Source organism: Strigops habroptila, chromosome 1 (assembly GCF_004027225.2).
Source record: "Strigops habroptila isolate Jane chromosome 1, bStrHab1.2.pri, whole genome shotgun sequence".
Classification (NCBI taxonomy): Eukaryota; Metazoa; Chordata; class Aves; order Psittaciformes; family Psittacidae; genus Strigops; species Strigops habroptila.
In genome coordinates this window covers 96187341-96214678 of record NC_044277.2, presented here as the reverse complement: position 1 = coordinate 96214678, position 27338 = coordinate 96187341, and the positions used below count along the sequence as shown (strand labels likewise).

The window sequence follows — 27338 nt, the reverse complement described above, 5'->3', positions numbered from 1 at the left end:
TTTTGAAACATGTAAAAAGGTAGTATGAGTTCTGGGTGGGTTTTTTTGTTTTGTTCTTTTTAACCTAGATACTTAATTGTAAAGTGTATCAGGGACTACTTATCTGCAATATTTTACTAGCAGAAGAGCAGTGGCAGTAGGCAGCAACCTCTGTTTACAGTACTAAAGGCTCCCCTTGATTAGTTGTCGGTAACCAAACCTGTCTGTAGTCATGTTACAAATAAGGTGAAGCCCTGTACTGCACACTTTCAGATAATTTTATGCACTAAAATACTTAAGCCTCTCCATGCCTTCCTCTTAATTGAAAGCTGCACTTGACTAGCTGAAAGTTTAGTTCAGACTACCTTATGCGATAAGTAGATCCCCAAGAATGATGTCAGGCAGTATGCTTCGGAGAAATTAGCAGAATTCCCTCCTCTTGAGAAAAGTAATATTTGAACCATTTATTCTTTCTGAAGCTCTGGCTTTAGCCTGAGAAGGAGTTTGACTGGAAGGTCTTGCTAATCTACACAGTGCTTTTCATCAATTTAATCAGATGACTATCACATTGAGATAGTCAAACTGTTTCACTAACAAAGTATCAGGCCTCTTTCAGCCACAGACAAAAGTGTTTTCCCTGACATCTCCTTGAGTACCTCATTTCTAAGAGTTTTCTAGTTATAGAACCTATCTGTATCTGATCTTTTCAATCCTTTTTCCTTTTTTTTTTTCTCTTTTACTTTATCTGCATGCTAAAAAAGGCTATTGTATCTCACTCTCTGCTTTGAAATGTTTTTTACTACATGACACTGGAAAGTACATACAATTAGGCAGTTTCCATAACTTCTTTTGAACATTCGAGTTGGAACATAAGTCTGTGGTTCAAAACTCTTGTACCAAGCAGTAGTGTTACATCTTAAAACCTATTATTTGGTTTGAAAACAAGCGTATGATATGCCAAGTCCTAATTTTTGTTTTGCTAGTACCAATGTGAAAAAAGTATTTTTCACAAAAGTGAATTCCGTCCATTCAATTTTAATTGAAACGTGATTATATATTTTATAGAGCATTTGTTATAAATTCCTTTCTTCAAGAGGCAGCTTGTCTAAGATGGATGTTGCTTTGACTGCACTAGTGTTTCTCTGAAACTAACCAGTCTTCTAACAAATATGAAAGCTTCTTTACTCAGAATTTCAAATTTTGTTAGAACTGCAAAAGAAAAACCTTTTACTTCTGAGTGATTTTGATAGTCTAAAATGCTTTCAGGTTTCTTGCAAACAGATGAAGTAACCTTAATTAATCTCTTTACAGAAATTAAATAGGTTTCCAAGAACATATGTAATGTTCTTGAACATTCTGAAGTTGCTTAAGATTCTTGATCATGGTGTGTACATGAACTAAATTAGGTTATCTTGTTATGGAAGTCTGTGCTACTGTATGTAATTACTACTTAATGTAATTACTTATTATTACTTGATAATGCATATCCTGTAATTGAACGCTTCATGGCAGATGCTGTTTACTGTGCAGCCAAAAATACTCAGGGTCAGGTTAATTATTACTTTGTAATAATTAACTACCGTTAACAGTATAAGAAGACTTAAGTTCATCATAATGTGTTCTACTTAGCTGAACAAATGTGTATCATTTCAAATATAGCAAGGTAAAGAAAATGCAGTATGTCTCACCTAATAGCTGGACACTGTACTTATTACTGCATTTCAACTTGTCTGTAAGTAATATTATTCATGTAAGCTTGGATGTAACACTGTCCCTCTTAAAATCTGGTTGAAGGGCCACAAGTAAGACATATAATAGGGAAGAATTGTGGCTTCTTTGAGAATGGATAATAAGCCCAGCTTTGTATTTGCTCCATTGAAAGGAAGGTAAAAACACACTGAGTGTTAAGACTTGCAGGTAATAAATAAGATGAAACTGAAGTACAAGGGTCTGTAATCAGCAGCATATTGTCTTCTTAGGTGGGCATCTAGAGTTAAGAGGGGAAAAACTTTATGCAAAGACTCTATAATATTGATTCAAAGCAATAATAATTCTTCTGAAACTGTGACATCTTTTGTTTGAATGTAGATTAGATTTTTATTTCCCTACTCTGAAGCATTTAGTGGCTTTTAAAATTATTATTATTTTATTATTTCTAATGGCATCACTGGCCTCCCTAGAACCATCCAAGTAGAAGGGATGCTTGAAAGTTTTCCCATCCCCTCCCAAGTGCTTTTTTAGAAATAAGCATAAGTACTTCTATAAAGGTAGTTTCTGTCAATCTGTAGATTAGGTACTTTGTGCCTGTGACTTCTGGGCCAGGTGTGTTCTCTGAGGAAGAGAAATATAAGAACTTCCTGTTTGGAAACTAAAAATTTTTCAGTTTATGATAGGAATGAACTTCTGAATTTACTTCTCTTCTTACTCTTTGTATTTAGTTCTTGAGCACACTTTTTAATAATCCTTGGGGACTCCCACATAACAAAATAACTTTTTGGCTTGTGCTGAGTTTTCTTACTTGTTCTTAGGGAGTGGGGGCTGTATAATCCAGGATAGAAGTTAAACTTAAATCTTTTATGGGATAACTAGTCTTTTAAAGAGATGAAAGACTTTTACAGAAGTAGCTAGCTATAGAAACACTTCTCAGATCTGCTGTATAAGAGTTGCTTTTATAACAAAACAATCAAAACCTATTTGGTGGCAGGATTTGTTTTTTTTCTGGGTATATTTCTACTTCTTAGGTAACAAAAAAAAATAAAAAAACAGCACAACAAAAAAAAGAAACCAAACCACCAAACTTTTTCCCCATCCTGATTGACTATTCCTTTAATAGTCGTCTCTCTGTGGCTTAAACTTCAAGGTATTTTGTGTCCACTGGTTTAATAACGAACAATTTAGTTCTTACCTGTCGTCTGTGTTCCTTGGGATATCTGCGTGTGTATTATGGCCTGTCTTGTTCTTCATAGTTATGTGTAGTCTGGGCAATACTGTATTACACCAATAGTGACAGGGTTAGTTTTGCATCATGAGTTCAGCATTGTTACCCCCAAGCAGAAAAGTTAAGGGCAGGCAGGGCCTTTCTAATGCTAGAGAATCGTTCTCTTCAGAATCATAGTGACATCAGATTTCTATGATTTGTCTTTTAGCTTAAATAAAAGAATACTCACTAAGCTATTTGGAAAGTCTTGCATGGTAGTCCCAGCCCTTACAGAGGCACTTAAATGTTATAGGGATAGAAGTAAAAATTTAAGAGTCTAATTGGCTGAAGTTACTTGCAAAACATAATTTGTATTTCATAAGCACTGTATTAAAGTGGTGTATACGGTTTGCTTGTCTTCTGTGTGTGTATGTGTGGTATTCATGCCAGTGTTGTTTTGCAGACAATGGTACATGGACTCAGCTGTGGTTGGTGTCAGACTATCATGAGCATGGATCACTCTTTGATTACCTGAACAGGTATACAGTAACAGTGGAAGGAATGATAAAATTAGCTTTGTCCACTGCTAGTGGTCTTGCTCATCTTCACATGGAAATTGTTGGCACACAAGGTAATCTTACAACTATTCAGCCTGTCATGTGGATAGTACTGCATTTTTTTAGATTATATATACTCTTTCTACTATAATTCTTTTCTTAATGAGAACATTCAACCTGTAGTTGCTTTGCACACAGCTACTTATATGATGAGAAGGCAGCTAAACTCAGTGCAGATACTCAAGTTAATCCCTTGTGGAGCTGAGGGAATTGAAAAATGTCTGTTTGGGGCCTGTCATAATATCTGAACTAATAAAACTTCTTAATTTGGAAGTTTTTCTGTCTTTTCTATGGTATATCCAGGTTTTGTGATATAACAATCCTTCCTACAAAACACCTATTAAAAGGCATTAAGTAATGGTGCCCTCAGAATCTTCTTTGATTTGAGATAGCACTATGGGTTTATTTCCAGAGACATTAGAAACTTTTTTTGTGGCAAGTAGTATGGGTACACAGTAAGTACTTGCAAGAAGAGGAAAAGGAGCAGTAGAGTGGAGTAATATGGCAGGCATTTAAGGCACTTCTCTGGACAGCCAGCCAATCCACAATGAATGATTTCAGGAGTTACCTTAATGTACATGAAGTAGCAGAAGCGGAAGGAATTCTGTAACATCAAACAAAATCTGCACCCAGTTTAGAACAGTAGCAATTGCTTTTTTTACAGATGTGTTATTTCTGTTTTGGTTTTTGTTTTGTTTCCTTACAGGCAAACCAGCGATTGCTCACAGAGATTTGAAATCAAAAAATATATTGGTAAAAAAGAATGGAACATGCTGCATTGCAGACCTAGGATTGGCAGTTAGGCATGATTCAGCTACAGACACAATTGATATTGCCCCAAACCACAGAGTGGGAACAAAAAGGTAAAATCATTAATGTGATGTGTCAGGTGATATTTACAATAAAATGCTTTGGTTTTTCTTGTCCCACATAGAAGATTTTTCGTGGGTACAAACACAAGCAGCAGGAAAATGTAAACAAAGGCAGGTAGAGTTCCTAGGCACTTCCTTGCCAGCTGGTTATTTAGTTAGACAGTAGGTACTTAAAAAGCATATTGGATCTTGACATCTTCTACTAGCATGTGTAAAATACTGAAAACTTGCAAAATATTGTAGGGTGCAAGTATGTACTAAAACACTTAGGAGACTTCATGAGTGACAGTCTTGAGACTTCACTGCTGTATCTTTATTCTTTGTGCCTTGTGTTGCATGGAAATGATTGCAGCTCAATCTGGAGTGTAAAACAGGATATTGAGAGTGAAAGTTAAAAGCTGGGGTTTTTTTCAGTGTGAAACCTATGTGGTAGAACATACAAGGTAGAGAGTCTTGGATACGGGCTATCATGGGATTGTATTTTTGAGAGAAATGTGAGAACTTGAGACAGCACTTACCTTTGTTATCTAATACGTAAATAGAATTATCAATGCATGAGTCAGTATACTCCGTTTCCTAAGCCTACTTCTGAATTTAGAAATACAGATTTGGTTTTTTGTCCCCGAAAGAACTGAGTGTTTAACTCCATCAACACTAGTGCAGTTAGTTACTGGCTGTAATTTAGCATTGCTGAACCTTCAGAGAATAATAATTGGAAGCTGTTCTGAAGAGGAGATTAATTTTTTTTAGTAATCTGTGCAGCTGTACAGCATACAGAGATAACAGCACTAACAGTGAACCACAGCAACAGAGTTGTGCGATATGGGCAACATTTTGTCCTTTTGATCCCTATAGGTCCAGTGCTGTGTCAAACTGAAGTTTGTATGCCTGTCACAGAGAAATGTGCGGAAGCCCAGGTGGTTCAGGGCTGTACGTGATTAACTTCAGCATATGCCCTAGCAGGTTTTTAGTTATATATCTCTTTAGTAAGTGATACTGCAAAGGGGTTAGGGGGATGGACGTATACGATGAACTAGGATGCCCCTTTAGCACTGTCTTTTTGGAAGAAAAAAACTTTTATTTTTAAGGCCCAATGAACAAAAGCTTTTAGAACATGTACTGAAAATTTACTGACAATTATATTGCTGAAATTACTTTATTCTAAAGCTTTTCTGTACTCATCCTTTGCCAATTTTAAAAATACCACACAAATGGTCAGATGAGACTTACTTTTGAAATGCTACTGGATTACAAAGTACTGGGTGTTATTCCTTCTCAAAGTCTCCAGGAATCATTGATAGTAAAACAGCAGGCTCCTTTGGGATTTGTCATTGCAGACTTAGCTGTGTGCAGGATGCATATCGTGTGACTGTATTTTCTACTACACCTACGTGCAAAAAAAAAAAAAAGAGACATGGAAATCTGTTACTTTCTTTAGTCTTTGGAGGAAGCATCCTTCAGCTCCTTTCAGCTGTATCTGTAAATCCCACTTACAAGCTCTCTTCTTGCGTAGGCAGTATTAAATCTGTATCTGAATGAAGATGCCGCTGCCTTATGCTTCTCCACAAGGGTAAATCTGTAGTAACTCTTGCTTGCTGCAGTGGGCAGCAGCAAGACCAAGTTCATTTCCCACTCTAAAGACATTAGTCACTTCTACCTTTCTGAAAATTGTTCGTTCTCATAAAAGTCTTGGTCTCCTCTTCCTCCCTCTTGTGCATGCTTGGGTAAATAATGCTGCACCTCTGGCTGATTTTTCGTAATAAAGTTCAGATCTTACCTTAACTCCCATTGATTGCTGCTGCTAGTACCTCTTCTGCACATGGACACTCTGTGTGCAGGTTCAGGGATATTTGGCCAAGTTTATATTTTTATAATGATTGTCTGTTGTAAGGATGTATGGTCTAGGGAGCAAGCAAGACTCATTTTTGTTTGAGTGATGTAGGTGCTGCGCCAGACTGATGATCCTTCTTTCTGAATGAATTTTTCTTTCTTTTCTGTTCAGAGGCTTAGCTTTACCCCAGGGGGTGTGAACTGTGCTTTCACAGCTCAGCCTGCAGTATAAAGCAGAAAATATGAGCTTTAAACTGAGAAGGAAATAGAATTCCTCTCTTACTCTCTGAGGCAAATTCCGCTTTAATATGGGTGCTTTTCTGTAGTTTACCCAAACCAAATATGAACAGAATTCTAGTTATGCTTTTCAGAACAGGCTTGGTGACTGGAGATGTCACACTCAACATGTTGTGTATGTTTCCTGTTCGATGATGCCGGCCCTGTATGTTGTACAAGAAGTTTAGGCAACTAATACAGAGCTTTCGGACTAAGAGACGTGGGAAGTGGGCACCCAAAGTGCCAAATGTGGCTCGTGCTTAACATAATTTTTAAACTTCTTTGTAGACTTTGCCTGTCAGTCTTGGAGGATATTGAATTGCAGATCTTGTTCAGAAGGTCTAAGTTAATCTCTGTAGAGTAATTCTCTCCAGAACCCAAAATACTGTTTCTGACAAGCAATGCATTTCCAATATATAAGCTGAAAAGGAGATGCGTGTTTCTCTCCCATTTGTCTGATAGCCATGAAATGGCTAATCTGCTGACTGCACTAGATGGCCTACTTGCCTTTCGCCTCTCTTGTTCCAGCAATAATCTCTCAGACTTTTTGAGCGGTCATTCACCATTCTGTGTTATGGTAACCAAAGCCAATCTAAATGCATTGATGGAGGATCATGGTAAGAGGTCAATTTGCCAATAAATTCAATGGAAGCCACTTCTGGAGAGGGTGGGATTTTTATTTTTTTTTTTCCTTTGAGGGTATGAATTCAGCTCCATTGCCACATTCGGGCATCTTTCAGTCTTTCCTGTGAAAACCTTTGTCCTTAGGACAATTTACAGAAACTGATACAATCTCCTTTACTGCTTGTAGAAGTGATTCTGGCTGACAGTCTTGCAACATGGTTGGGGGTTTTGGTTTGGTGGCTTTCCAGCTTTATTACTCTTCACATCCCCATGTGATCTTAAGACAGCTCAAGTATTCTTTCTTCTAAACCCAAAGCTGATCACTATACCGTCAAGTACATTAAGATTATCCAATAATGCAAAATCCCTGGAGAGCATTAAAACACTCATCGGAGTCTTGCATTCTTGATTAAAAAGCTTTTGATACAGGTGCTCCAGAATAATTTGAGTTTTGCTTATATTGAAGATTGTGACATATGTAAACTTAACTTAGAACTCTGCTTCCATTCAATGAATACTGTCAAAGTAAACCTTATGTTCCCCTTTAGACAGTTGTCCTGCTTGTGCTGTGTTTATCAGTTGTGGGGAATTTATATGTCTGTACAGTGCTTAGAGAACTCTCATGTCAGCAACCCTTGTTGAAGTTCTGGGTAGTCCAGATCAAATACAACTACTGAGTGCATTTTTGCTCTTTTGTTGATAGCCCTTGCTTCCTTGAATGTATGTCACTTCTATAAGACAGTAGTGATGAGTATTCTGGAAGGTCTGATAGTCCTGAAAGTACTGTGTCTTGTATTCTGTTTACCATCCCTATGAAAAGAAAATTCTGGTATTACATTGATTAAATGAAATTCTGCATAGGCTTCTGTGGCTGTTCCAGGTTGAGATATCACCTGATACTGTATTCCATTCTAGTAATCTGTGTGTGTTGCTTTTATACCAGTTATCTATGCTCTCCAAAGCCCTGGTGGTATTTTTCCCTGCTTCATTAGTATGTCAGCTTGAGATTGACAAGGCAGTTGTGTGGAGAAACACACTGAACTCTGCTAAACATTACATAGTGGATTTAGCAGCCAGAGGTATACCAGATTGAGAAAGCAATACTAGAACTGATGTTGACTGCAGCAAATACCATTCATTCCTTCCAGCAGCCAGTGAGGAGGATGCTGTCTAACTCTCACAATGCAGTTCATACTGACATTTTGCTTGACGATGTTCCCACATTGGGCTTAGTCACTAAACAAGGTAACAATGCCATGACCAGTTTTCAGTCTTTCTTTCTCAGTTGAAAGTCTGTGTGCTGAAACCAGGACAGTCTGTCACATATTTCGGTCTGTCACAGATTTTTCTGTTGCAGGAAATGCTAATAAAGTATACTATTTAAAAAAAAAAAAGAAGAACAAACAAACAAAACAAACAAAAAAAACCAACCAAAAACCTGGCGTGATTTATGATGGGATAATCAGTTACTGTAATGGCAGAGAGTTGTTTTTCCCAAGGGATCCTTATCAGTGCTGCTTTTTTAATCAGCTCTTCATGTCTGTTCCCTCTGTGGTCTTGCTAGGGGATGTTATAAGTGGCTGCTATATGTTGGCAGATTCCAGGAGCTGGGGCTGCCTTCTGCCTGGCTTCCTCTGGCGTGGTATGTCCTAAGGGCTAGACTGTCCATTCCAGGTCCATGGATATGGCAGCTGCTTGCTTTCTTGGGCTTCAACCAGTAGGGAGGCTAGGCATATTCAGAAACATACAATACTGACAGGGCTGATTACAGAGATTGCTATATACCATGTGCTGTCTTTAACACCCACATAAAACACTGTCAGAACTTGTATAAAATATAAGTGTAAACAGCCAAGTCTCCTTCCTTCTCTTCAATCTCTGATCAGGATTGAACTTCATCAGTTAAAACGCACGGTCCCTGCTGTAGCCTGACAAGCCCATGTGTGCTTATGAATCCCTCCAGTATGAATACAACCTTTGGTGTGTCTAATTGCCCTCTTCTGTGCTCTGCAGGTCTCCTACTCACCAGCTGGGCTGGGTTAATGCACAGTAGCAAACAGATGCATGTACCTGTATGCACACCTGCATGCAAGGATTCCCTTGAATACCAGTGTATACTTGCCTGGTATTGCCTCAGATACCATCCCTGCCTGGGTCACCTCTTTGCTGGCTAGACTAGCTTGAAGTTTGCTAGTGAATTACACATATGCACACCTGCCATGTATGCCAGGTTTGGGGGAAATACACCCCAGCAGCTGGCATATAGATCTTGCGACCTGTTATTCCCACTCCAGTTGCTGCTGTTGAGAGTCTCTTACTCTGCTTCTGTCATCTCAGTTCTTCCCTGTAGCTGGTACCTTTAAGCAGGTGATTGTGAAGCCTGTGACACATGGTTCCACTTCAGTGGCTGAAGCAGAGACCTTCATTTGCTCTAGTTGCTGGCACTAGAGGTGCCTTCACGCATTGTCTGACTACAGTTGCTGGTACCTCCACAGTAGCTCCAGATATGGTTCTAAGACCTTTGGACACGTGCTCCCAGGATCTGCAGTTCCCTTCCAGTTGCTGGCACACCAGGCCCAAGGGCAACTTCATCCCTTGTCTGACTCCAGTTGCTAGCCCTGCACTCCCTCATGCCTGACTCCAGTTGCTGGCATGTAGTCCTTAGAGCACATGTACACATGAGGTTGAGAGTGAGGTTGCATAAACAGGTAGTTAGGATTTAGTAAGAAAATAGGATACACTGCAGCAAGCACGTGCAGGTCTTGGTCAAACAAACATGTATCAAACAAGTGACTGGGAAGTGTTTATGCAACTAGCCCCTTTGCATAAACTTAGTACTGTCTTTTGCCCCACTTTTGTTCCTCCCAGTTACCCTTCTCCTGAACATTCCTTGATAGGCATTGCATTGTCCTACAGGCCTCCCTTTAATATTGACAGTCCTCATGTTCCTCTTGCTTCCTGCATATCAGCAGTTACAGCATCCAGACTGGCCCTCCCTGAAGCTATGCCTGGAGTTTTTTAATAGTGCATCAGTTAGCAACTAAGACTTTGGGTCTTTGTCTCTGTTATCCCATGTTTGTCAGATTTATGGCTCTATTTGTTCATTGTTTCACATTTTACTTATTCCCCTATTGCTTTGCTTGTTTCCCTCAGTTTACTTATCCCCTAGCATTGGAGGTCTTCGATTAATGAAGCAGATTTTCCTTTGTCTCATATTTACATTTAGTTTTGAGCAGCTCGATAGCATTGAACTTTCTCTACAGTAAGTATTTATTAAATTAAATGTTCTTTTGTTTATTTGTTTTGTTTCATTATTGCAAATAGGTACATGGCTCCAGAAGTTCTAGATGACTCCATAAATATGAAACATTTTGAGTCATTCAAACGAGCAGACATCTATGCCATGGGATTAGTGTTTTGGGAAATAGCTCGGCGGTGTTCAATTGGTGGTATGTAGCAGTCTTTACAAAACTGGACATACTAAGGAATTATAACTTACAGAACCTGAATAAGTTTCAGTAAACAGTCTGTTCTAAAAATACAAGGTAATAATAGCTAGTGTGTCTCAGACTTTCTAACTGTTAATCCTTTAAATGATGATGGGTTTATTTAACCTCTTTGTAAATTGATGGACCATACCTGTTGAAAAAAATAGGAAATGTCCCTGTCTATGTTTGTTTGGTTTCTTTTTCCCCCTGAAACGTTTACATAGAGGGGCGAAAATGGTGAAGTTAAACATCCTTGAGAGCAAGGGGCAAACACCACAAGTAAGGGCTAGGTATAATGTGTATAACATACACACCGTATTTAAAATAAAACATGCTATTATAAATCATATGCTTCCAACAAGCACGTCTTTAGTATAGCGTCTGAAAGATTTGGCATAGCTTCCATTTTTTCCAAATATATAAATTGAAAAATTGAAAATTCTTCAAGGGTAACATGAACATGCCAAAGGTATGGTTAAGGTGGTGTTTGGGTTTTTTTACTATTAGTCACTGTAATGTAGTTCTTAAAAATGAAAACCAAAAAAAGAAAGTGGTAGGGTGCTGATAAGGAACACAGTAAAATGTGAAGAGTATGTAATTTAACGTTACCTAAATAAAGCCATTTTCAACGTATTACAGGAATCCATGAAGATTACCAGTTGCCGTATTATGACCTCGTTCCTTCAGATCCTTCTGTTGAAGAAATGAGGAAAGTTGTGTGTGAGCAGAAGTTAAGGCCCAATATTCCAAACAGATGGCAGAGCTGTGAGGTATTAACTCATCTTGCTAAAGCTGCTTTAATGGACGCTGGAGCTTTTATTGATTTCAATGGCTTATAAATCGTGCTGCTTGTTGAAGGGAGAAGGGCTGCTTCTAGAGCTTAATTTCATTCCGATCATTGTAGCTTTATTGAATGTCATTGATCCTTGGTGTTATACACTAATATTTAATGTATTTTCACACACATTAATAGCTAACCTTGTGTGGAGCATTCTAGGATCCATTCCTGTGAATCATAGGTGATATTAATGTAAATTAAAGCTAGTCTGAATTATATTACACAGGAAGCAACATTGCAAATAGATTGTGCAACTGGGGTTGTACTGTAGCTGCCTGAGGTTGAGTTAACTTTCCTTATAGAAGCTGATATGGGCTGTGTTTTGGATTTGTGACCAAAACAGATAGCACACCGATGTTTTAGGTAATGCTGAACAGTGCTTACACAGCTTCAAGGCTTTCCCCATTTCTCATTCTGTCCCCACCACGTATCACTGAGTAAGCTGGGCGTAGACAAGATGCTGAGAGGGAACACAGCTGGGACAGCTGGCCCAAATTGATCAGAGGGATATTCCATACCATATAATGTCATGCTCAGCAGTAAAACTGAGGGGGGGGAAGTTTTCCAGGGGTTGCTCTTTCTCGAGGACAGACTAGACATTGGTCAGATGGTGGTAAGCAATTGGGTTTGTATCACTTGTTTTTCTTAGTTTTGACTTGTTTTTTCCTTTTACCTATTAAACTGTCTTCATCTCAACCCACAAGTTTTCTCACTTTGCCTTCCTGATTCTGTCCCCCATCCCACTGGACAGGCAGCGAGTGAGTGGCTGTGAGGGGCTTAGGTGCCTACTGGGGTTAACCCACAACAAGGGTAGTAAGCATACATGAGGTAATCAGGTCTGTGCCAATTGGTTTGTAACTAGGCTGGTTATCTCTTTCAACAGTGCTATGCTGCTTCATGTAAATGCTTGCTTGGAACTCGCTCAGGGGTCTTTGCCCTATCATTGCGTAATGAAGGACCGTCCTACAGATATCCTACTATTTTGGCCTACAGACTGGCCAAAATAGTAATTTTTCTTAAAAAAAAAAAAACCAAAACCAAAACCAAAAAACAAACCTTTAAGAATTTTCACCCAAAATTGTGATGGCCTTAGTACTTTGTGCATCTCAGAATTTGTACTGTATGCACTTACTGAAAGATGAACGCTGTTATTAGGAAGCTGAAGCTCTAGTAAGGCAAAGACTTAGAACTGCAGCATACATGTGGTGGCGACTACTGACCATGCCTCTGTAGAAGTGTTCACCTGATTCTGGGGTGAATTCATTATGCTGGTAGTCACTGCACAGGCATTAGTATGCACAGCAGTGAGCTCTTGCCTTTCCAGCCAACTTTGTTCATATTGCTTGCTCTAGGAACCCATCTAGGGCTAGAACCAGTGCTTTCTGATTCAGAGCTTAGGAGAATAGCTGTGGTAGGCTAGAGTAGGAATGAGAGATTGATAAGATGCGATGGAAGAGAGAACTGGGTTGTAGCATGTGTGAAATAAATACATGGGTAATAATAGACTTCAGAAATGCATGAAGAGGCTAAGGCAGAACAGAGGCTACCTGGGCTACCCTGGTACATATAATTACTTCTCTTTCCTTTGCAGGCATTACGAGTAATGGCAAAAATTATGCGGGAATGCTGGTATGCCAATGGAGCCGCTAGGCTAACAGCTTTGCGCATTAAGAAAACGTTATCACAACTTAGTCAACAGGAGGGGATAAAGATGTAATCCTGGATTTGCTACCGAAGAATACTGTAAAAATCCATATCTGCACCAGAGTGGCGTGTTAAGAAGGTTAATTGTTCTACCTCACTGGGGGAACAGAAGGATATTGCTGCCTTTTAGTACTTCATAGGAACGTCACTTACTAGGATTTTTGTGGATGTGCTGAACAGTTGTGTTGGGTCCTTTCTGTGCACTATGAACCTCTTTCCCAGGTTACTTACAAAACATTGTGTAGTCTAGTTTCGTTTTTATTAACCTATAATTTTTTATTTTGATAGCTGGTCTTAACTTTCAGTTAACTGTGCTAAAAATAGGAGGTCACTTTTAAAATTGAATTGATTCACTAATTTGTTCTAGAGTGCATTGATGGCTCTTTAAGCAACTTTATTCCTGGCTGGTACATTGACTATTCTGAACCACTGTCTTAGTTCTTTGATTCAGATTGTGAATGTACTGTTGGAGTACACTTTGCTAGCTGTTAAGGTAGTACATCGTTTGGACTCTTTGATTTACAAATTGACCTCATTCAGTTGTGGGAACATAATTTATGCAACTGTACTTTATACATGATTACTGGGGTTTTTTTCCACTTTCTCAGAACATTACATTGCCTTCAAAATAGATTGTATTATACCAGTAAGTGCCGCTTTTGAGTCTTTTAATGCAAAACAGTAGGAGTGTACAAAGCCTATGGTACTTTTGGTTTCAAAAAACAAATTAAAGACCAACTGTTCCTTTGCCTAGCTAAGATCTAATTCACACTCATTTCAGCAAGTGAGTACGTAATTCATGGAATACCTTTAATTTTACCAAAAGCTGACCCTTTAAACCACTGTGGGAGTTTTAAATAGCGTAAGCTAGTTAATTCACTGTCATATTTTGTAATTGTCAAGTCATGAGTCATAATTATATTTAAGATTTTTTTTTTTTTTTTCTTTACCAAGTGGTACTTCTAAAATGCTTGAAGTACCCATCTACTTCAGAAAAGTAGCATGAGTAAGATGCTCTTAAGGGAGATTTTGCTCCATTAAATCAAATATGAAAAGCATATTTTCTGTGCAGTTCCGCAGAGTCTTAAGGCTCAAAGAACAATGTTTGCAATTAAACAAGGATTAAGTGCACCTGTAATTAGGGAGAAGTTATTCGGGCTTTTGTATGAGAAAGTTCAAAGCTGCTTATAAATTTTATGTGCATATATTTTGTGTGTGCCTAATACACAGAAAGTGGTGAGCTGCAGAAAGTGGTGAGCTGCAGGTCTTTGGATACAAATACCAGAGGATTTCAGCAATTCTCTTCATAGTTACAAGAACAAAGCTTATGATGGCTTGTGTTGTCATAAGAACACAGAAGAATATGCATGGCTTTAGACAAGATTTGCCTGAGATTTTAAGGATATTACAAGATTTTCGCAATCTTCTTTAGAAATTGAATTGCTTCTTTGACCAAATGTACAACTTCTGGAGGGGACTGGGGGAATTAATGTGGAAAATTCTCTTTTAAAAAATGCTGTTAACAGGAATATTTCTTTTTTTTTTTATTGCCACTTTAGGAAGAGTCTGGTTGTCCTTTGCTTTTATTAATGCCCAAAACACTCAGTAGTATTTCAGTATGTGAAAGTGGTAATTAATATGCCACCTAAGTTCCTACTCTCCAGAACACATCAGTATGCATCCTCTTATCAACAAACACAGCAACCTTACCTCTGCTTCCTTTTCATTCTTCAGTATATAGTCTACAGAGAGCTTTTCATAGGCATAACTGGATCTTTATCATAGATACAAATGGTATAGTTCATACTTCAGAATCGTCAGGCTACCAGCATGCTTCAGATCTCTATAGTAATCTTGATGGTAACATCAGAGAGCTTCCAATGAAATCCATGAAGTAATTTCATTAGGGGCTTATTTTAGCACCTACAAAGCCTTATTACCATAATGTTTAGTTTCCTAAAATGTAAGCAGTAGTTCTGTTGCATTTAAAAGAGAATCTGCAGCAGCTGAGCAGCATCACATCATACAGACTTTTCAGTCAACTCTACAGTGGTTTGTTACATCTGTCTCATCTCAAACACCTAGTAGTCTTCATTCTCCTGAATTGCTAGCAACTGTTCTTACGTTGTTCTAATTTTTCACTTCGTAATAGAAGCTTGCAAAAACAGAGCACAGGAAGGATGCTTGATACCGTGTGTGTGTTAGGAACGTTATTTTGGGACACCTTATTATTCATATTGGAATGCAGAACAGGGAAATTCTGAATAAGGCTGTATGTATCCTCAGTTCTGACACCACAACTTCAGGCTTTGTTCTTCTTTTCCATTATATAAACTGAACACCTTTTACAAAGGCTGTGTCTGTATATATTATGTAACTTTAAATGTTACCTGTGTAAGATCATATCTTATATATATGGACACAGGTACACATAAGTATTTTTTAAATTAAGATTGTAATATCACCAGATTTGCTCTTGGAAATCCAGGGGGACCAAAATATTTTAGCATTCAGAATATTAATTTTGTATCATTTCAAGTATATACCAAAACATTTTCTGATGAATACTGATGCAAATGTTTATTGTAAATATTACATACGTTATACATTCACTTAAGTTTTGTGGGTTTAATCAATTTGACATTCTAATAGCATTGAAGCCTCAGTTTGGTTTACAGACTTGTGACCACGTGGATATGGATGTGGAAGATGAGGAGCATCGGAAATGGTCTGATGCTGAAAAGCCCAAAACGTTGATTTTTGGAATGCTGGAATTCTTCAGGGACCTTCCAACCTTAAAAGCTGGAATTCTGGGACATTTCTCGAGCTGACTTTCCAAGTATGACACACTGTCACCTGCCAATGGTTCCACTTATAATCCTAAGAAAGACTTTATGTACAGGTAAAGACATTGGGATTGACTATATGGGGACATGAAGGTGTCAAATGAAATAAGAGGCTTTTTTTTTTTTTTTTCCTCAATAATCATTCGGAGTGTGATTGCCATGAAATTCACCTTTTAGTTAGTTCATTGTTTGTATAGTGCCATTGAAAGGATTGTATCATTTTGTGTTTTGGTTTGGTTTTGTTTTTTGTTTTGTGGGGTTTTGTTTTGTTTTTAAAAGAAACCTTCACCATATCAGTTGCTTTAAACTCAAATTACCTCTTAAAAGACCAAGGTACATTTACCTCGTGTATATAATGTTTAATATTTTTCAGAACATTCTCTGGGTTTGCAGTTACATCTTTCTAGAAATATGGGTATTACTAAATTTACAACTTCAGCGGTACTAAATGTCTTATCTGGTGCCCCAAAACACTTTAATTTTCTGTATTTTATTGTATTAGCAAGTTTGCTGCTTTGTCACTGTAGCACCTGCCCTTACATAGCTGTGTGGATACTGTTTTGTAAATTTTACTTTTTGGATGATTTGAGGATCCTGTACAGATGAGTGTAACTTTTTTAAATCCTACAAAATTGTGTATTTCCCTTACATTTCTGAAAATATGTATTGTATTTGTAGAGTATACATTTCAATGGATTGTAAATAGAACAGTAGAAGAGTGGATGCTTACGTTAAGTGCTAACACTACAGTAGAGAGATTAAAGCAGTGAAAATAAATAAATTTTTTCAAAATGCATGCGTTGCCTTTCAGAGGAAGAAGTTTCAGGTAGGTATGGGTTTGGGTGTGATATTCTTACCTGGCAAAAAATGGGTTTACAGTGAATTCCTTCCCTCAGAAGGAATTCCTGCTGGTATAAAAATTATGAAGTGGTCTGCTAATGCTGAGGCAATCCATCTCCTGTATGCCGTACAGATAATGATTAGGTGCCTGATCTTCCCTGTGTCCTACAACATTAATACCAAGTAAATATCTTGCTTGCTATTTACAAGTGAAGTAAGTAACTTCACTAGACTGCAGATACAGTGTCCAGTAGTCCCTGAGAAGCCCACAGTCTCGAATCTTCCTGAGAGTTTCTTTAAAATAAGATTTCCATCCCTAAGTCTATGAGATGTAATGGTACCTGCAATTGTTACCTCTCTTTTGAAGAGAAAAAAGTCAGAGCAAGCTGTGCAGATACGGTCCCAGGTGCAAATTTGCAATGTTTACTGGTATTAAAATTGGTATAGGGAGGTGAAGATTAAACATCCGTGATGTGTTTCTAATTAGCTCAATTATGAAACTGAAAAGAGCTCTCCAATTGCCTGTAGCTGGAAGTTTGTTGAAGAACTGGGTACAGAAGTTGATATTAATTTTTAGTTTAACATCAAATATATTTGTGTAGGTTTTTAAATTAGGGGAGGTTAGAAATATGCCTTCCAGTCCGAGGAGGATGCAGGACTTGGGGGATGTACAGGGAAGGAACAAAGGGTGGGGAAAGAGAGAACACTAGGGAAGATGGTGTCAAATAGACAAATGTCCACAGCCTTTCCCTCATCACCAGGCGGGTCACCTTATTGTGGAAGGAGATCAGGTTGGTCAAGCAGGACCTGCCCTTTGTGAACCCATGCTGACTCGGCCTGATCCCTCCATCTTCCCGCACATGCTTTATGGTCTCACTTAGGATCATCTGCTCCAAGACTTTCCCCGGTACTGAGATCAGGATGACAGACCTGTAGTTCCCAGGGTCGTCCTTGCTGCCCTTTTTATAGAGGTGTCACATTGGCCAACCTTCAATCCTCAGGGACCTGCCCACTAGACCAGGACTGCTGGTACATGATGGAGAGTGGCTTAGCAAGCTCCTCTGCCAGCTCCTTCAGCACTCTTGGGTGTAACCCATCCAGACCTATCGACCTGTATCCGTCTAAGAGGAGCAGGAGGTCAGTAACCGTTTCTTCCTGAATTATGGGGACTTCAATCAGCTCCCCATCTCTGCCATCCAACTGAGAGAACTGAGAACCCTGAGAATCGCTGGTGTGACTATCAAAGACTGAGGTAAAGGCAGCATTAAGTACTTCAGCCTTTTCCTCATCTTCAGTCACTAGGTTTTCCCTAGTACCCAGTAGAGGATGGAGGTTCTCCTTGGCCCTCTTCTTATTGCTAATGTATTTGTAAAAGTACTTTTTATTATTTTTTATGGCAGTGCCCAGAGTTCCATCTATGCCTTTGCCTTTCTAACTTTCTCTACATAACCTAACACCATCCTTGTAGTTCTCATGAGGTGTCAGTCCCTTCTTCCACAGGTGATAAATTCTCTGGTTTTGTTTGGTTGGTTTTTTTCCTGAGTTCACGCAATATCTCTTTTGGGAGGGGTTGGGTTTTTACTTATTTTTTATTTTTTATTTTTTGTATGTATCACCTTATCTTGATGTATTAATGGTGAATAGTGATCTTTGCTGTAATATAGTGGGTTAGATTCTATAGATAGTGGTTTTCTGGAATGCCCTCTCTGACCCAGGGAAGGTTTGAGCCCCATGCTGCATGCCTCATCTTGCCCATTTCTTCCTTTTGGTTATTCACTTAGACTGCGACCAGGGACTGGTACGTAGAGTGTTGATATACTAGTTAAGTGGCAACACATGGTGCAGGTATTGCACCATATTCTTTGGTTTGGTTTTAATATTTCTGAGTTTCTGAGTAAAATCAGGCATTTTATTTTCAACTGCAAGGGAAGGGCGGAAAACCTGCTAGCCTTGCCAGCTAGAGCCATACCTACTGAATGGATCTGGGAGATGGAGCACTGAACGTGTTGAGCTCACATCCAGGAGCAGAGCCAGCTCCTCAGCTGGTGAAAGGCAATATCATGCTGTTAACTTATTATGTTTAATGTCAGATCTTGCCATATTTGATTTTTTCCTTAAATCCTAGTTGTAGAAATAAAATAGTTCACTGAAATCCTTCCATTTTTTATCCTGTATAAAAGATTTTCAAAAAAATGATGGAAAATACTAATTTATTACACTCTTTCTCAGAAACCAGAAGGAAAAGTCAGTCAGATTCATTAAAATAAAGAATGTCTCTTTGCTTGTACGATTATTTTGAGGGCTTTTAGCTTATGGTTAAGAGAGAGAGACATAAAGCTTCCAAGGACTGCGCGTCAGTAGTGGACCCCTTTTCTCAGCTTTGTCTTCCCATGTTGTATTGAAGAGTTCCTGAAGCATGTTTGGGTGCGTTGGTTCAGTGTAGACCTGCACAGGAAAACAAAAGGGAGCATGTTTTGATTGCTGAAGTTAAAGATAAAATACACACACACAAAAACCCCCACATATATAAGAGATTAAATGTGCATGTGAAGTTTACACCTATCATCTCTTGCAGAGGCATTTTTAAATTGCTACTGGCTGAACAGGAATAAGTTTACCACCATTTCCAAAGCAATGGCTTATTGTGTGGTGATCAGCACCAAAGAAAAGCACAAATAAATTAGCCTGCCTTAACACAGTGTTCCTTTCTCATTCTGCACTTTTTATTTCTCAGATGTCAGTAGCATAGTCTCCTTGTCAGTGATCCCACGTCTTTTACTTACACACCCTATACATCTAATTTATAGGATGCTGGCAAACATGCCAAGCAGTAGTTTATTACATTGCAAGTACCTGTTTATGCAGAAGAGATGTCATCTCTGTCTCTCTGGCAAATACAGAGAGGAATGCAAATGTATCCCCCACTATAACAGATTGACTCTCATGTAAAGGCTTCTTAAAACAAACAAAAAACCCCTCACAAAATTATGTGTAATTTCCTGAAACCAGAGTTGTGGGTGTTTGTTAAGGATTCAGCAAAGACTAGACAGGTAACCTTTTCTTGGTGAAGATAAACTAAAAGGTTATCAAGATCCTCTCCTGACTACTTCAAATATAAGTGGAAAGACTGACTCAATCAAGAAGGAAGTTTGAAACTCTGTTTTCTTTTTTTTTTTTTTGGCTGTTGTCTACACCAGCTCCCTTTCCCATTCATCTGCATTTTTAGGTGTTTCTCACAAAGCACCTACGCAGTCCGGGATTTGTACTTATTTTTAAATCAACTCCTTTCTGAAATGCCACCTTATTCCACTTTGTTGTGGTGTGTAAATCATCTTACCCTTCTTTTTTTTGGGAAGGTAATTTTCAGTTTAATTTTCTCTCCTGTAAAATGAGGATAAAGGTTTTCACAAACTCCCTCAGGTCTCATGGGGTCCGCTGCGCTGCTGTCTCCCTTCTCTCATGCTGGAAAGCTTTTTCAGTTCATTCTGGAAACATTTCTCCCTTTTCTGAGCACTGCTGTTCCATCTCTTAGCCTGGCCTGCGCAGTCTTTCAGACCACAGACTCTTTCGATACAAGAGAGATGCTGGAGACCTGGGTGTGTGTGTGGAGGTAGAAAAGAGTAAAGATTACCTTCTTGCTCTCTACTCCCGAAGGCTCCTTCATTAACATTCCTAGGATATGTCTTGTTTAGCATATTCATGGCTTTAGGCTTCTTGTGCCTGTTATAGCCTTCTAAAGACAGTGATAAAACTTTATACATTGCATTATGAGAAACATTTCATGCCCAGTCATTTTAGGAGGTTCAGAACGAATCTTATTTTGTGAGCATTATATAAAGATCAAAGCCAACGCCATAGCTAGTGAAATCAGGAATGGGATACTGGGATTGACTAACACTGCCAAGGTCCAGTTGACTGAGATTCTGAGCAATGTGGTTTAGTTAGGTTACTCACAGAGGGCATGGGGGATGGACAGAGAGATGTCAGGCTCTCTTGTCTACCAGAAATTGTTTAGCCACATACTGGGTGGAGTACAGGTTCTTGGTCTCCTTGAAGAACCTGTCAAGGACAGAGCAGAGGACTTTGATTATGCCTGCCCACACCTGAAAATTTCTGTGTCGTCTCTCAAGATGATCTGTTTACCATGTCTAAGCTGGAGTTCAGTAACTTTATAAGTTATTACAGATGTTCTAAGTATGAGTGACTGATTAGGTTATGAGTCAATCCCTCAAACATAGATGTGTGCTTTTTCTGGCTCCCTGGCAGCCTCTTTCAAACTGTCTCCCTAAATGAATCCCGACACTTGGTAAGTAGGAGCTGCAAGTCCTAGCACTGTATGTGATCATGGGCCTGAAAGATGCCAGGCTGAAGGAAAATTATCTCATCCAGTTTTCATAAAGGAAATACTCTGAAGAATTGGTGAAAGAAATCAAAGCTGATTCTCACGCAGTTGTTCATGCCAGGCCCTACTCAAAGAAATGCATTGGAAAATTTCCATAAAAGCAAGGAAAGGTATTTAAAATCAGAGATGATCACAGAGAGGAAAGGAGGTAAGATAGCTGGCTACCACATGGTGGTGTTTAGGCACAGTTTAGTATGGACTGATGGCTTTTCACGCAGGCAAGTGTCTCCAATACCCTATTCAAAACAGCAGTGAGAGAGTGACACAGACTGAGAAATTAAGTCATTCTCCTTGACGAAGGCTTGGGAGACATCTGACAAGCCAAAAATAGTTATAGAAAGAAAAGCATCATAGCAAGGAACATAATGCAGGTATTTTTGAAGCTCTTAATAAAGAAATGGCTGTGCAAGACCACAAACATGATCTCATGCAATAAAAATTCAAAAGACGTGAAAATTATAAATTAAATCAAGGATGAAAAATCAAGGCTAAGAAAGTGAGAAAGAAAGAAACCAAGCTGTTTCACTAGCAGTTCTCATGCCATCTGTGCATATGACGAGGTGCTAGACAGAATTTTGCTGATGCATTCTATTTTGAAGGAGATGTTGAAGTTAACACAAGTATTGCATTCTCTGTGCTGTTATTTTTGTTCTTTCATACAGAAAATCGTTCCAGAATCAGTTTGTTTTCATACAGACTTTGAACAACAACAGCAAAAAGACCCCAAAACATGGACTGTTGCAATCTAGGCAGCTAGAACACCAAGGTACGGAGAAAGCACATCTCCCTAGTACAGAACAGAGGAGTGAAATGATAACTACTGAAGGAAAACATGCTGCTTATCTAGGAGGAAAAGTTTTATTCTGTTTATGTATTGACCTTCTCCAGTCTAGTGAAAGGACATAAAGCAAGCTGGAAAAATGGTAGATTGTTTCTGCTGTGAATATAGGGTATAAGTTATCCCTGATTATTCCATTCTCCAAAGGGCATCTTGCTGATGGCTTAAAGGAACCAGAAAAGGCAGTGAGCTTTGGCATCCTAGCCTGTGATGAGGCTTCTTCCCTTGCTTTCACAGGAAAGCAACTGATAGCTTTATCCTGTAGCAAGTACTACTGGGCAGCTCTAACCTTTCTGTTAGCAGACACAGTCCATGTTTTAGTCTCCCACTGGATGCTCCAATTCGCTCTGCAGTTACTTAGAAAAGGACCACAGTTCATTCGTGTGCTAAAAATACACAGCGCAATTGTAGCCAAGAAGTGTATCAGGGAATGTGAAGACATCTGTGAATAGGACAGAGATTTGTTGCAGTTGTGGAATATTCCAGCATTGCTAATGTTTCCAGACTGTGCATTGTAACATTTGTATGTTCTGGGCTGGAAAATGTAGGTTTTCCATTCAGGTGTGTTTTTATTCATGTGCAGTCATGTCATGCTGCAGTTAGCAAAGCTACACTGGAATCTCTTAAGGGAGAGCTTTTTCTGCCTGAAGCTCTACATCTATTGATGTTTACCCTAGGTTTACAGCACAGTACTCTCCTCTCTTGTTCTATAAGACCAGGCTTTGGGTATTTTGATTCTGGTTTTGTTGCAACTGACTGTGCTATTTAGATCGAAATGGGACATCTCCTTGCCAGAAAAAAACCCTTTATCTACAAAGACAGAGAATTACTCTGTGCAAAGGATTACAAGCATTCAGTTCTTGTAAAGTACTTTTATTAGTCTCAATCAAGTTCTTCATTGCATTATGCACACTTGAAGTTTGGCATTTCCCACACTCAGTTTTTTATGTGTCTTATTTACTGATATATTAAAAAAAAACCCAGTTTATAGAGAAGGAGGACTCACTTAACTGACCAAGAAAACAGGCCAGATTGGACGGGGCCTTGAGCAACCTGGCCTAGTGGAAGGTGTCCCTGCCCATGGCAGGGGGTTGGAACTAGATGATCTTAAAGTCCTTTCCAACCCAAACCATTCTGTGATTCTATGATTCTATACCAAAGAAAAGTAAATACATTTATTTTAAATGGAAAAGAAATTATTTTCAGTCTGAGTTATCAAAGACAGTAAGAATTTAGCTATGAATTTTTCAATATATATAATCATAAACTAGTTTGAGTTGGAAGGGACCTTCAAAGGACATCTAGTCCAACCCCCTGCAACGAACAGGGACATCTTCAACTAGATGGTGGCAGAGCTTTGAAATTATTCTTTAGGATCTGAAATCTGATCAAATATGGTATGATTTCAAAATTAAGAAGTTCTTTTGCTGTAGTGTGCATTATTTAAAGCCGCCTAATAGAAAAGGTTTAATTTGGTTCTCGTGTGTCATGATGATGGTAAGGACTACAGCATATGGAGGACCCAGTGGCCCACATCACAGTGTGCCTGAGCAGGTGCAGGCTGTGCTGTGCTGCATGTGGCCATTGGCCATGGGATAAACTCAGCCAGCTCTCTGCAACCAAGAAGCATGCAGGCAACACTTGCTCTTGCTAGCCCCACTGCCTTATTCCAGTGCACTACTCCTTGTCCTTATCAAAAAACGACTCACTCTTTCCATTCTTCTCAGACGCATGTGGCTTTTCCATTCCTAGCAAAGGCATCAGAGTTCTCTAATAACCTCCATCACCGTTAAACTTAATATGTAAATTATGCATAAACATATTTATTACAAACAGTTACAGAAGTTAGAATAAATGAAGTACCTTTTGACATTTTTGTTAAGGTATTTTGAGAAGTATTCAGGACTAATGCATACTAGCCAAGTTCTACCCTAATTCATTCACGTCACTCAAGTGTAGGTATAGATGGGAATAGGAATAGATCTGTAATTCATATAATTATAATGGCATCTTGACAGAGCTTGCTAGCTAATGTATAGAATAGCAAGAATAAAAGAAGTTTATTTTAGCTAAAGCTGATTAGTTTTAGCTAGCTTAAAATTGATTTAAATAGTATTACACGAACTGTTAGCAAAAAAAAAGGTATTTTATACCTTGCCCTTTCTTTTTTAGCTGCCAGTCTACACTGACTTTTTTTCCTGTTTGAAACTAGAAGCAACTGCATAATTGTCAATTAGCAGCATATATGATTTCATACCACCCACACCCACTTTTATGAGGCTCGCAGACTGTATTCGTACAGAAATGTATGTATAGCAGTGAATGAATTACACACAGTTCTTCAAAGATTACTAATTAAAAGAGTATTATAATTGCTAAAACATAGAGCAAAATGTGTAAATCTCTTTGGGTGCTTTAAAATACCTCGGTGTAGGTGCAGGTTATGATGTAATTTTTAACAAAATCGCGTAGTACAGCAAAACATAAAAATAACCTTTGGAAAATATTCCAGCAGCAATTTGGCCCTTAAGCACCATATGGAGAAGTAACTAATCCTATATACAACTAGATGATTCAGTAGGATAATCCACAGAAGAACTAGCATATGGCATTCTCAGTGTTCCTCAACACGTCCTTTTCTATCTCCAACCCATACTTATGATATGCTGGCAGATGCACTGCTCAGACTGAGTTGAAAAGCAAAATGAGTATCCATTTTATCTGTATTCAAAGACATAGATGTGTCATTACTTGCTAAATGCTGTTATTTGTCCTCTTGGGTGGTGAGCCAAGGCCAGAAAAAAGATAGGATTTTGACTGGCCCATCTTTACTACAGTACAGGTGTGGCAGATTTCATATTTAGACACTTGAGTTCAGATTCGGATTTAGGTCATCAGGATGGTTGAAGGATTTGACTGGACGGAACATGATTCTAGTCGAAGTATTCTGTTTCCACATTTTGAAGAGATCAGTTTTCTACACTGCAAACTGCAGAATTTTCCAGTATAGTTTCTCTCATTTTCAATTTCTTAAACTGAAAAAAAAATTCCTCTATCAATCCCTTACTGTTATTCCAGCAATCAAATTGAAATTATCTTCTGTCCCATTATAGAGCTTTTCACAAGAAGGTGCTCCACACACTTGCTAGCAACCCTAGCCTACCCTGTCTTGAAGGCAGCAAATCGATAGTTACATTAATACATAAATCCATTATCTAGAGTACAAAATTCTATACAGCATACAAAGCAGTATAGAGAGTAAAATGCATCTGACCAAATAGCATAAATGTAAATGCATCTTGGTGACATTTGGGGGTTTTTTTAGGTATTTTTTTTAGCATCACCTTCTTTAACATTGAAGGATATAGTAATTAGGCTTTACTGACATAGTTTTTCTAAGACAAAGAGAATGAATTGTCTTGACAATTCCAGCAGTCAACAACCTGTTTTTAAATTATCCCTTTCATAAGCTCTTTTACCAAGAAGTATATTTTACTTCACTGAGCATTCTCATTTGGAGAGAAGCAGACATAATTAGATAAGTTTCTAATCCCGTAACTGATTTCAGGGGTTTAAAGTTTAGACTGACAGGTGACTTCAGTTTCAGGTTATTTGCTCTGTTGAGAAAAGTTATGAAATGTAGAGCAGAGCCAGATTTTTTTTTTTTTTTATGGCACATTTTATGAACATCAAAACTTCCTGTTTCAGCAAACATGAGATCTATTTTAAATTCCTTTCCAAACGATAGAATAGTTTCTGAACTTAGGATGACAGAATCTTGTTTACTCCTTTACTACTTTCGTAGCAAATTATGATTAATTCTATGCTCCACACTTCTTTAATCACTTGCAGTTGGCTCTCCTTCCAGACTTGATGTATGCACAGTAACTGTTTGCCTGTGGCAAGATTTTACGAACTCTAATATGCACCACATGTTCAACTTGCTTAAAATTAATTGCAGACATTGTATTTAGCATTAATGTACATCTTTATTGGCTTTAATTTCACATCTGTCTTGCTTTATATACAACTTTCTTTATCAGTGTAACTGATGCGTGTAATAGCAACCACCAAAGCTTGCTTTCGTATTTGTGTTTTACCTTTCAATACAATTCTAGTTTTCTGGGTTTTTTTTAAAAGAAGTGAAGTAAGTTGAAAATAAATTAATCTTTCTTATTCATTATTTGGAAAGTCAACTGCAAAATGCTGTGTGAGATCTAATGGAATAAAAATAAAGCAGCTACGGTTTGCCTGAACAAAAAGGTTTGCCTGTTTAAAAACAAAATCTCTTTGAAAGAGATGAAGACACAGGCGACCACCTCACTAGCTAGCAGCTTGTTAGGGACAGTCCCACAAATGGTCCCACAATTCCCACCAGTTCACGCACAGACACATTTCAGGTAGCTGTAAAGCCCTACCTACTTGCAACAGAGAGGTGAAATGCAAACAAGCCTCAGCACAGAAAAGCTACTCAACATGCACTAAAAATCTGGCACTGGCTTATCATGCAGGTATCTAGTCGTTGATACACAGATTACACAAATTAATGCAAATTAGGGTAAGTCTGCAAATGCTGTAAGTACCTTTCCAATTGTATGGTGTAGATATCCTAAGAATTACAGCAGAGCAATTTTTAACATATTCGTAGCTAAAATACAGTGGCTTTAGTAACTACCAAGAAGGAAATTGCTACTGGCTTCCAGCAATGAGATAAGAATAGAAGGTATACAAGGTGAAAACAACCTTTTGTGTTATAAAGTACTGTGTTGAGAAGGGTGACTCTGTATATTGGTTCTTGAAGATCTTAAAAGGTTGGGAAGCCAGTTTTTATGGTGCACGGAATTCATGTGCATCTCGAACCAGATATAATAATACGTTAAATTCAAATACAGGACAGTATTTTCAGAAACATATAGAGATATGCCACATTGACAATATGGTTCTCTGGATTTAAGAAAAATATGGCATCGTTTTACTTTCTGAAGGGATCCTGATCAGGTCAGATCTCTTCCAGTAAAACATATGTTTGGACTAGTAATTCAGACCACGACTACATCAGAAACTTCACCTGTTGCTGAGGAAGACTTCACATACAATACAAAGTAACATTCAAACCTTTTAAAGTTTCAGCAATTTTTACAATAAGGAAGCAGGATCAAACACTAATCAGAACAAAATATAATGAACTAACTATTCAAGCTAATACAAAAAAATGTAGCTGAATGAGCAGTGTTTATTATATTCTAAGCAACAAGAAATACAGCACA

The 27338-nt window shown here is 38.3% G+C and overlaps 1 protein-coding gene across 3 annotated transcripts in view; it reads left to right on the top strand.

The window, feature by feature from the left end:
* The window catches only part of TGFBR1 (transforming growth factor beta receptor 1), a 37711-nt gene extending 20926 nt beyond the window's left edge, over positions 1-16785 (top strand). For 2 of the 3 annotated variants that reach the window (XM_030486012.1, XM_030486143.1), the window contains exons 5-9: positions 3360-3527; positions 4220-4376; positions 10440-10564; positions 11243-11373; positions 13033-16785. In XM_030486012.1, coding sequence (XP_030341872.1) covers positions 3360-3527; positions 4220-4376; positions 10440-10564; positions 11243-11373; positions 13033-13158 — 707 coding nt within the window. In that variant the 3' untranslated portion in view covers positions 13159-16785. The remainder of the gene's footprint in view (positions 1-3359; positions 3528-4219; positions 4377-10439; positions 10565-11242; positions 11374-13032) is intronic. The other variant, XR_003991426.1, reaches the window with a different exon arrangement.
* Positions 16786-27338: the final 10553 nt, after the last annotated feature.